We start from the raw sequence: 12,500 nt of genomic DNA, 5'->3' as shown, positions 1-12,500 counted from the left end.
CACACACACACACACACACACACACACACACACACATATCTTCTTCTTCTTTTAACGGTAGGTTCATGTCTGAGCCGCCGTGGTCACAGCATGATACTTAATTGTAGTTTTCATGTTGTGATGCTCTTGGAGTGAGTACGTGGTAGGGTCCCCAGTTCCTTACCACGGAGAGTGCCGGTGTTACCTTTTTAGGTAATCATTCTCTTTTATTTTATCCTGGCTTGGGACCAGCACTGACTTGGGCTGGCTTGGCCACCCAGTGGCTAGGTAGGCAATCGAGGTGAAGTTCCTTGCCCAAGGGAACAACGCGCCGGCCGGTGACTCGAACCCTCGAACTCAGATTGCCGTCGTGACAGTGTTGAGTTCGACGCTCTAACCATTCGGCCACTGCGGCCTTGACGATCATGGGCTTCCATGATTTTCTTGGCAATTTAGAGCGGTGGTTTGCCATTGCCTTCCGCCCGGTGTTATATATATATATATATATATATATATATATATATATATATATATATATATATATATATATATATATATATATATATATACACACACACACACATACATATATAAAACTTTTATGGATGAGAACCGTCGAGCGTCAACAAAGACAATAAGTGAACAGTTTGAAGTTGGTGTAGGAACTGTGCACAAAATTATTCATGATGAACTGAATATGCGAAAGATTTGCGCAAAGTTTGACCCAGGTGTCTGGCTCCCCCAGACCTAAGAAGACCAGACAGAGCAAGTCCACCCTGAAACTCATGATGATCCCCTTTTTCGACAGCAAGGGCATGATCTACATCCACTGGGTTCCCTCTGGACAGACAGTCAACAAATAGTACTATGTGGAGGTCTTGAGGGAGTTCCGAAAGAGATTTCGTCGAAAAAGGCCATCGCTGTTCAAATCGGGTCGGTGGCATTTCACTAAGATAATGCACTAGTCCACAGCTCCAACCGTGTTTCCAACTATTTGAGACCACTGAGGAGATGAAAGATGCTGTGGCGAGGGTCGTAGACACGTTCACACCGAAGGACTTCCAGGGCGCCTTCTAGAAGTTGTTGGAACGATACAACAAGTGCACTGCAGCTGGAGGGGAGTACTTTGAAGGGGACTAAAGGCCCTTTGATGACTCTTGTTTTTATTGCCACTGGGTATTTAGCTACCCTCCTCACCAAGCAAGATTGGTGAGATTGCCGGTTTAGTCGCCGACGATTCGACAGGTAGTACAGTGTTACGTGATACCTGTAGCAGGCAAACACCTGACCTGACGTATATAGATATATACGTATATAAATATATATATGTATATATATATATATATATATATATATTATATATATATATATATATATATAAACATATACATATACATATGCATATGCATATGCATATACATATACATACACACACACACACACACACACACACACACACACACACACACACACACACACACACACACACACACACACACACACACACAAAGGATATGCTTATAAGTGTTTAGGTGTGTGTGTTTGTAAAGAATTATATGTGTGATTATAGTATAATTATAAGTATATTATTAAATTCCTTAAAGTAATATTTACTTATCAAGAGTATTCATATATAAATAATACCTTTAACGTAAATTTCTTTCGTTACAGAGAATTCGGGATTTTCCTGATCAGCGCACACCACGGCCGTGTTGTTTCTGTCAAGGGTTGCCTTTTCGATGATGACCTTCGTGATGTAGGAATACTCTGCAATTAGAATGAGAGTGCAACAGTGGCTAATACTGATGGTAACAGTGATTATTAATGATGATAATAATAATTATGAAGATGGTGATAATAATAATACATGTAGTAATAGTCCCAGTATTAATAATAACGATAGTAATAATAATAACTATAACAATAGTAATGATAATTAACATCATTATAATGCCGGTAATGTAAAAGCAACAAACATTTTAATTTACAATGCACAAAGACATGTTGGAGGAGGAACATTTATTACCACCGGCACGGAAGGGCTTCTGTAAAGCGTCTAGGGGAACAGGGATCGGCTACCAATTGGTGGAATGAATATCGCGAAGTGCAGCGAAGAAAAGAAACACCATTGTAAATTCTATACTGCTCGAGAAACCTAAGGAGAAGGCAGACCGAGGGGCTGGTCGCAAAAGGGACATTCAGTAGAGCCATAAAGCACGCAGGTAAACGACGTACTGGGCAATGCATCAACATCGAGGGACATGTATCGCATGTGGATAAAGATATGGCAGCGAACTGCAGATTATGTAGATACTTTCTTCTTCTTCTTTTGACGGTAGGTTCATGTCTGAGCCGCCGTGGTCACAGCATGATACTTAGTTTTTTCATGTTGTGATGCTCTTGGAGTGAGTAGGTGGTAGGGTCCCCAGTTCCTTTCCACGGAGAGTGCCGGTGTTACCCTTTAGGTAATCATTCTCTCTATTTATCCGGGCTTGGGACCAGCACTGACTTGGGCTGGCTTGCCCGCACAATGGCTAGGTAGGCAATCGAGGTGAAGTTCCTTGCCCAAGGAAACAACGCGCCGGCCGGTGACTCGAAGCCTTGAACTCAGATTGCCGTCGTGACAGTCTTGAGTCCGATACTCTAACCATTCGGCCACCGCGGCCTTGACGATCATGGGCTTTCCATGATTTTTCTTGGCAATTTAGAGCAGTGGTTTGCCATTGCCTTCCGCCCGGTGTTTTTTTGTTGTTGTTTTTCGAGTCACCATCTCTATTTACCCGGCACTGACTTGGGCTGGCTTGGCCACCCAGTGGCTAGGCAGGCAATTGAGGTGAAGTTCCTTGCCCAAGGGAAACAACGCGCCGGCCGGTGACTCGAACCCTCGAACTCAGATTGCCGTGGGGGGGGAACGTCTTGGCCCGATGCTCAAAACCATTCGGCCACCGCACCCCAGGGTTAGATACCCCTTTTTTTAAAAGGGTAGGTTCATGCCCTGGCCCCCGGGTCCGGGCATGATTTTTAATTGTTTTTTTCATGTTGTGTTTCCTTTTGGGAGTGGGGTACGTGGTGGGGTCCCCATTTTCCTTTCCCCCGGAGAGTGCGGTGTTCCCTTTTTTGGGTAATCATTCTCTCTTTTTTTATCCGGGTTTGGGGACCAGCATGACTTGGGCGGGTTTTGGCCACCCAGGGGCTGGTAAAATCGAGGTGGGGTTTTCCTTCCCCGGGGGGACAACCGCCGGCCGGTGACTCAACCCGCGAACTCGACTGGGGGCGTGACAGTTTTTGAGTCCAAACGCTCAAACCTTTTTGGGGCCCCCGGGCGGTTTAAACGATCAGGGGGCTTCCATGATTTTCTTGGAAATTTAGAGGGGGGGGGTTTCCCATTGCCTTTTTCCCCGGGTGTTTATTTACCCCACTGACGGGGGGGCTGGCTTTCCACCAAGCGGCTGGGTTTGGCAATCGGGTAAAAGTTCCTTCCCCAAAGGGGCCCAACCCCGGGCCCGGGTGACCGAACCCTCGAACCCCAATTGCCGTCGGGACAGTTTTTGAGTCCGTGTTTCAAACCCATTGGGCCACCGCCCCCCACATGTGATACTTCATCACCCAATACGGTATGCTCATTTTTGGGGGAAAGAAAAAGGCCGGGGAAACCTCCCCCACCACCTTTCGCCACAAAACTCGTTTTTCCCCGTTTTTTTTCCTTTCCACTTGTCCCCAACGAAAAGCCCCAAATATCTTTGAATTTGTGCAAAAAGTCTTGTTTTTCGGTTTGCCGTTTCCTCTTTTTTCCTATCACCACCCCCTGTCAGAAATTTTTTTCTAAATACTTTTATTTTCCATTACATAAACCAAATAAATTTTAAATTTCCTCTTGTTAAAGATGCCCAAACAGTGGGCCCTTTTTACAATTTTTTTTTCCTAAACCTTCATAAATTCGCTTCTTCCCCTGTCCACCCTAATATGCGGTATTCTCTGTAACCCCATTTCAAAACTATTGATCTTTTTTTTTTGTCTATTACTTCAACCCCCCAAAAACCTCAGAACCATAAAAATGAAATTTGGGGAAAACAAATGAGTTAAACCCTCACCCTTTGTCCTAAGGAAATTTCCTTCGGTCTTTCCAGTTTGTTTTGAAGAAATTTGTGGCGTTTTTGGAATGGTAATTCTTCTTTTTATCCCCCGGTAAATCTCATATGTTTTAGTTAAAACAGTTTCCAAGATAAGGGAACCTTTACTTTTTCCCCACAATCTTCCATTGATTGTAACATGTTCATCTTTGTTCATTGCCGGTTATCTTTGAATTTTTCCAGATTTTTTTTTTTCCCTTGGCTTTAAAGGAAAACCCAACCCCTTTTCGCTTGCTTCTCAAAATTTTAAATTCTGTGGGTTGTTTTTAGTTCAGTGATACTGCTGGCAATAAAAACTATATCATGGGCGTACCTAAAGTTTTTGTATTTTGTACCCCCTCCAATAATAAAATTATATTATATTTTTTTTTTTTTTTTTTAAATAACGGTATGCTCGGTTTGGGGCCCGGGGACCCCCTCCCCCATCGTTCCCCACTCCACTCGACCCTTCCCTTTTTTCTTTCTATTTGACCATCGACATCCCCCCCCAAATATTTTTGTGTCGCCCAGCCCTTATCTTCAGTTTGCCTTTCCTTGTTTCCTATCACCTTTCCCTGTCCGAAAATTTTTCTCAATACTTTACTTCTCATCACATAAACCAAAACACTTTCCCTTTCCCTTTTTTCCCAAGATTTCCAACACCCGGTCTTTACAATTTATATTTCCAGCACTTCATCATTCGTTTTCCTTTCTGTCCATTTAAAAATACGTTATTTCGTTTGTAAAATGGGCCCCTGCTCCCCCTTTCGCGCCCCGGGGCGATGCTTTGCGAAACACGGTGCCCCCTTTCCCCCCCTCACATGGGGCTATCTGTGACACGGGGGCCATGCGCGCGCCCCCCTCGTTTGATTTTATATATCATCATCTTTAATAACGGAAATGCTCTGTTTGAGCAGCCGTGGCCTCTCAAGGGGAACCAAATCCCTTGTAATTTTCGAGGTACGAAGTCGAATGGAACGAAAAGCCTCATTTTGGGGCAGAAAAAATCCCTGGAAACACCCCCCAAAATGGCATATACTGAAAAGCGAAAAAATTGTGGAATGCTGCTCCAGAAAAAAGGAAATTGTGCTACAAATGCCTTTTGCTTTTAAAAATAAATAAAAGGGGGTTTTTAGGATTTAAAAAAACGAAATGGGCCGAATAGGGGAAACCCCGCATCGGGGATCGCTTTTGGGCCGCCTGGAAAAGAGAGCAGTAGATTCCTGTCGGTTTTTCGCCCCAAAAGCTCGTGTGGGGGGCGCCACGGATTTGGGAAACGGGTTTTCGGCCGGGGAAACGGGAAGGAGTGAATCATGAAAACTGTCACCCTAAAGATAAAAATTTAACTGATGTAATGTCAGTAAAAAAAGGAAAAAAAATTAAATAAAAAAAATAAAAAAAAAATAATAATGAATATCCCTAACTAATACCCATTTTCTTATTTTAAAATTGGGCCACTTTTATCTTCATTTTTCCCTATTTCATTATTTTTATTAATATCTTTATCTTTAAATTATTATTATTATTTATTATTATTATTTTTATTATTTATTATTTTTTTATTTTTATCTTTTAATCATTATTTTTACAAATTATTATTTTTACTATTTTTTATTATTACTTTTTATCAATTTTTATTATTATTATTATCTTACTTTATTATTTTTATTATTAATTTATCATCATTTTAATATTTTTATTATTATTATTTTTTCTACCCTCTTTTCCACATAATTTTTCCCCCCATCATCTTTTATCATCATCTCATCACCCATCATCATCTCATCATCACATCATCATCATCATCATCATCTCATTAATTCTAGGCCCCATTGGCAAAAACAGCAGGAACCCTCACTCACGGGGGTGCCTTTGGGGCAGTTTCCCGGGCGAAGGCCGGGGTCCCCTCCAGGGCTTCCCGTTGACCAGCCAATGCAGCTTCTCGCTGGGTCAGCATCTTGGGTTCCGTGCGGGTTTAAGGGTAAACGTTTGTCGCCTTCGGGAGGGCCACCCCTGGTCGCTTTTCGGGTCGCCGTTCACCCGCGCCTCCACGGACAGGTTCTCGTTCTCGGGCGCCTCTGCAAAAAGGGCCCGGGCACGCACGCCCATCTTTGGGTGATATATACATACATACATACATACATACAACTTCCACACCACACAAACCACACACACACACACACACACACACACACACACACACACACAAAACACACACACACACACACACCCCACAACAAAACATACACACACACACCCACACACACCCACTAACACATACAACACACAAAACACACCCACATACACACACCACACGCACCCCAAAACCACACACACACCCAAAACACACATACATACCCACACATACGCACACACACACGACCACACACACGCAGTTCTTTGCTTTTTGGGAATCCTAGGCCCGCGGGTGAAACTACGCCGCCACTCTCCCCAAAAAGCGTCAACTTTGGGTTTTAACTCCCCGGTTTACGTAAAAGGGAAAAGGGGGCTTTTGCTCGCCCCGTGCTCTTTGTCGGCCACGCATCTGTTGGAAATAGTTCGACAAGTAAAGGGGGAAATGGTATGGGAAGAGAAACAAATGAGCATACATCAAAAAAACGAGGAACAAAAAATTTAATCTGGAAGAAATGAGGAAACATGGATCTTTTTAGGTGAGAAATGGATCGAAAGACATGGAAGAATTTTTAAATATTTTTTAAACAATGCGGGTTTCCCGATAAAAAAGATAGCCCGGAAAAGTGTTTGGCCAAGACGTTTCCCCCCGAAGGGCCCAAAACCAATTCCAGGGATCCCGAGCAAACACGGCGAGAGAGCCCAGGCGTCTTTGGGGCCCAAACCCTTTTACAAGGTAAAATTACCGCGTCCTTTTAAAGCCGGGGTTTGTAGCCCAAAGGGGGTATGCCCGAAGCTATAGAATTTCTACGGGGTCTTTAACCTTTCTTTTTAAAATCTGAATGGGAATAGCATAATCAGTGTCGAATTTTCCTTCATCCCGGGGAAAAAAAGGGAAAAATTACGCAGGGCAGAAATTGTATCTCTTTTCCACCTCAATATAATTTTTTACAAGCTCTCGATCACATCATTTTTAAAATGGGGGCAGATGGATGACACATAGCTAGAATTTTTTTGTTAAAAACAAAATTTTAAAACATAATTTAAGGGAAAGCTAAGTTAAATTCAAATTTTGATCACTTAAAATAACCTATTTTCTGTCCCGAATGTGGGGGGCAAATTTTAACTGCAAAACCCTTTCTTACCGTAAATACAAGGGAGAGAAAGCCCCCCTCTTGCCTCAAACCGTGCTGTCGAGAAAAGCCTCCGGGGCCTTCTCGGCAGCCGCCCACAAATCCTCCTTAAGAAGCCTTCCCGGCCCACCTGTAGAAGCCGGGGGTTTGAGGGGCGCCCCCCCAGTCCCCCCTTTCCCCTGACGGCGTCCCAGGTCTTCCTGGGCCTCGCCGCCGCGTCACGTCCAGCTCGTTTTGGCCCCCGGTCCCGGAAGGCAGCGGGGAAGGGGAAGGCATGGCGACCAAGGGCATCCCGGGGGCATTTCGGCGAGACGAAAACAAAAAACCCGGGGGAATCGTAAAAACATACATCCGACACACACCACAAACACCACCAAAACACACACACACACCAAAACACACACAACCCCACCACCACCACAAAACACAAATACGCGCGTTTATATATAATAATATAAATATTTTATATATATTAATATATATAAAATATTTAATATATATAATAAATATTCCATATATATATACAAAACATACATAAATATATTATATATTATATTTTATATAAATATATATATATATAAAATTTTAAATTATTTTATATAAAAATCTTGTGTGTGTTTGTGTGTGTTTTGGGGTTGTGTGTTGTTGTTTTGTGTGTTTTGTGTGTGTGTGTGTGTGTGTTTGTGTTTTGTTGGGTGCGTGTGCGTTGCGTGTTTCGTGGGGTGTGCGGGGTGTGTGGGGGTGTGTGTGGGGTGTGTTGCGGGTGTGGGGCGTGTGTGTGTGGGGTGTGGTGTGGGGTGTGTGGTGTGCGTGTGGGGTTGGGGTTTTGTGTGTGTCTGTGTGTGTGTCCCCGTGTTGGGGGCGTGTGGGACCTACATTTAAAACTTTCATACATCAACCCTACATACATACATACATACGTGCTATATGCATACATATATGCAAAATCATACATACATACTACATACATAATCGGGGCATATATGCAACATATATGGGGATACATACATGCATACAGACTACAGACATTTGTGTTTGTGTGTTGTGTGGTGTGGGGTGTTGTGTGTGTGTTGGTGTGTGTCGTTGTGTGTGTTTTGTGTGTTTGTGTGTGTGGTTTTGGGGTGTGTGTGTGTGTGTGTGTGTCATACATACATACATACTGCATCCTAATGCATACATACATACGCTACAGACATACAGACAGAAAACACACACATGTGAGGGGCAAGCGGGCCCTTTCGGGGCCCTTGGGGCGGGCGCGAAGTTGTCGTCGAAAGCAGGGGCCCCTTGTCGAAGCAAGGCCTGGAACTGCAGCGCCACGGCCGGCCCCGGGAAGCCGGGGCCCTCGCAGCTTATCTTGAAGCGGTTTGTTGGGGTCCAAAATGCTCCCGGGCGGGGAACGCGTGGAACGACCCCAAAACTCCGGTCCAAACTGCAAGGTTAAAATCAGAGGATAACAAAAGTGATAGTCAAGAAACCGGGAGGGGTCCCGATACGACGTGGGAAAAAGAATCATTTATCAAACCAGTATTGAAGCGAACCCGGGGGGGCCGGGGGGTCCCCGGGAGCTCCCGCCTCACCTCCATGACGAAGTGGCTTTTTTGGGGTCGGCACGTTTGGGGGCCGTTGAACCCCGGCCCCGAGGGGGTAGTTTCCCCACGTCCCGGGGAGCCCAGGGCGAGCCCGACCCTTTGGCCCGCACCTCGCCGGTCGAAAAACGACACGTCGATGCCGTAGCGGGGTGGTTTTTGGGCCAAACGCGCCGGCCGCCGTGTTTTGGTCACCTTGTCTGCAAGATGAACGATTAGGTTTCCCAAAGGCCTTTGGGGGGAGGGGGGGCTCAAAAGGGCAAAGGGATTACGACAAAAGGGCGGCCACCGGGCGGGAAACCCGGGGGGACCAACCCCCTTCCCCCCCAGATGAATTCGGGAAACGGGGGCGCTCGGGTGCGGAGCACCCCCATCAGCGGGTTCCCGGGTCTTGGCGTGCGGGGTTTGTCAGCGCGCAGGGACACTACCTCGTGTCCCCCCTCGGGGGGAGAGAAACGGGGGGTTCAGGCCTGGTTCCCCCTCAGCTGCTCTTGCCACTCGGCTCGTCTCTTTCGAACTGATGGATTTGCATTTTTTTTGGGGGTATGGACAAAACGGGGTTTTCTTTCCCCCTCCCCCCTCTCTCTCTCTCTCTTCCTCCGTCTCTCTCTCTCTCCCTCTTCCTCCCCCCCCTCCCCCCCCCCCTCTCTCCTCTCTCTTCCTCTCTTTCCCCCCTCTCTTTCTCTCCCCTCTCTCCTCCCCCTCTCTTTTCTCTATCTTTCTCTACATATCTCCCTCTCTCTCTCTCTCTCTCTCTCTCTCTCCTCTTCTCTCTCTTCTCTCTCCCCTTTTCTCTCCCCTCCTCTCTCTCTCTCTCTCATTCTCTCTTCCTCCCTCTCCCTCTCCTCTCCCCCTCTCTTCCCCCCCCCTTTTTATCCTTCCTCCCCCCTTTTCTGTGTCCCTTCCCCTTCATCCCTCCCTCCCTAAACCTTCCCCTCCCTCTCTATCCTTTTTCCTCCCCCCCTCTCTCTCTCTCTCCCCTCTCCCCCTCCTCTTCTTTTCTCTCTCCCCTCTCCCCCTTCTCTCTCTTCTCCTTTTCCCCCTCTCCTCTCCCTCTCTCCTCTCCCCCCTTCCCCCCTCCCTCCTCCCCCTTTTCCCCTTTTCCCCTCCTCCTCCTCATCCCCCCTCTCTCCCCTTTTTCTCTCCCCCTTTTTCTCTCTCTCTTCTTCTCTCTCTCTTCTCCTTCCCTCCCCTCCTCTCCCTCTCTCTCTCCTCTCCCTCTCCTCTCCTTTTTCCTCTCTCTCTCCCTTTTTCCCCCCCTCTCTTTCCCCTTCTCTCTTTTTTCTCTCTCTCTCTCCTCTTTTCTCCTCTTTCTTCTCTTTCTTTCTTCTCGTCTTCTCCTCTCTCTTCTCTCTCCTCCCCTCTCCCCCTACCGCTTCCCTGTTTCCCCCCCCCTCCCCCCCTGCCCCCTCCTTCCTCACCGACCCACGTTGACAAAAACGATGTAGGGGTCCGAATCGCGGCGCCCACGCTGGCGATGGGAGCGTACTCGGCCCCAGCCTCCGCCACGGCGTTGTGCACTGCCAGGTTTGGGGCTCCAGCGGTCCCCCACGCGGGGATTTGGTACACGGCTGGTTGCCAGTCTGATGGGAAGAGTGGGGGGGGGGGGGAGACCGCTGCAAGGGGGGTAGGGGAGGAGGAAAGGGGCCCCGGGTATAAAAGCTATCATCCTTATTTCAATGTTGAAAAAAGGTAGTTTAAATTTTAACGGCTTGGGCCTTTATTTTTTGAAGGGTTATACCACGCAGTATAAAACACGAGAGGTCGAGAGGGGCCCCGGTTTAGCCCACCCGGAGGGATTTCCCAGGGCTGACTTTTGCGCGATGGTAGCTTTGGGACAACTCTCGGTCAAACGTGGGGAATATCAGAGTGACCTCCCCCCCCAATATAAGGGGTGTTGGGGGTTTAAATTTTATTTTTGTTAGAGGAAATTGGGTAAAACTATTTCTGGTTTCCTGGACCCCGTGGCTGGGTTTCCACGCGGGTCCCCAAAATTTCCCCAAAAAAGAAACCACCCGCCTTTAGCGAGGGGGGAGGTCACATTTTTTATCTGACCCCGTTTTAAACCCCGCTAAGGGCAGCCCCCCGCCCCCCTCCGGGTGGGCCCACCGTGACCTCCGCGCGGCGCATTTCCCCTTTAGAAAAAGTCGTAGCGTCGCGGCGTTGTTTTACCCCCTTTTGTGTGTTTTTGCGTCCCTGTCAGCCACTTTACTAGAGTACGCATAGCCTTTTAACCCCTGGGGTTTTTGAGGGGGTAAATGAAGGGTTAATTTTTTTGAGGGAAAAAAGGGGCCCTGGGAAAGTTTATGTTTTTGTGTAATGTTTTTAAAGGGGGAAAATTGGGGATCATAATAATGAAAAAATTACGTAACCTTTTAAAAATTACTGTTATTTTTATATTAACAATAGTACTGAATATGCGATATAATGCTAAAAATACAGCAAAAATAAAAAAACCCCTTTTAAAAAAAAAACACTAATAAAAAGTAAAAACGCTTCTATGCCACTAACAGCCCCCAACAAAAGAGCCAGAAGCCGAGGCTCCGCCGGGAGTCCCCTAAAACCCCGCGAGCGAGGGCTCGCCCCCCCCCCCGTGGACCCTGGGGGGGCCCTCCCACGCCAGCGAGTGGGGTTTGGGGCCTGCTGGGCCCTTTAACGAGCACGTCCGGTTGACGAGCTGCCCCGCTCCCCGTCCCTAGAAAGCCCGACTCGTTCGCCGCACGTTCCGCTGCCATGCCTCCACCCACCTCCCCGTGGGACGCCCGCAGCTTCTGCTGTTGGCCCGTGGGCGTGGGGGTGTGACGGTGAAGTGTGTTTGGGAGGGAGGTAGGATTTGGGGGGAAAAAGGGAAAAATTTCTGTTAGGGAAAGCTGATCCGGGGTTTCCCCAAAAGAAATAAAGGCATGCTATCGTTTTTCCCTGGGAGTCCAGAAATTTTGCTCGGGTTTATACAAATCTGTAATTTAAGAGTTAGTGTTACTAAACACAAAAACTTTTTAATTAAAAAACAGGGACCCAAAGATACACAAGGCAACCAAAACCCCAACACACAAACACCCCACAACACACACACACACCCCCCACACACACACAAACAACACACACACACACACCCAAATATATATATAAAATAAAATTTTTATATAATTAAAATATATATATTATATATATTATATACTCTCTCTCTCTCTCTCTCTCTCCTCTCCCTTTTTCCCCCTCCCCTCTCTTCCCTCCCCTCTTCCCTCTTCCTCCTCTACTCTTTCCCCCTTTCGTGCCCCTTTTTCTCCTCTTCCTCCCCTCCCCTCTCTCTCCTCTCTCCTCTCTCTCTCCCTCCTTCCCTCTCCTCCCTCCTCCCTCTCGTCCTCTCTCTCTCTCTCTTCCCCTCTCCTCTCTCTCTCTCCTCTTCTCTCTCTCTTTTCTCTCTCTCTCTCTCTTTCTCCTCTCTCTTCTCCTCTCTTCCCCTCTCCTCTCCCTCTCTCTCTCCTCTCTCTCTCTCTCTCTCCCCTCCCTCTCTCCCCGTACCGCTTCCCTGTTTCCCCCTCTCCCCTCCCCCATCC

General features: G+C 46.9%; 1 protein-coding gene across 1 annotated transcript in view; it reads right to left on the bottom strand.

Moving 5' to 3' along the window:
• Window positions 1–12,500, bottom strand: part of LOC119599373 (vascular endothelial growth factor receptor 3-like) — a gene marked incomplete at its 3' end in the record, with an annotated part of 39,039 nt that overhangs the window by 620 nt on the left and 25,919 nt on the right. Inside the window, 1 exon segment of the mRNA XM_037949144.1 lies at window positions 1,624–1,746. Within this exon segment, the coding sequence (XP_037805072.1) occupies window positions 1,624–1,746 (123 nt within the window).

This window comes from Penaeus monodon, chromosome 42 (genome assembly GCF_015228065.2).
Source record: "Penaeus monodon isolate SGIC_2016 chromosome 42, NSTDA_Pmon_1, whole genome shotgun sequence".
NCBI classification, from domain to species: Eukaryota; Metazoa; Arthropoda; class Malacostraca; order Decapoda; family Penaeidae; genus Penaeus; species Penaeus monodon.
This window is presented reverse-complemented; position numbering and strand designations above follow the sequence as displayed.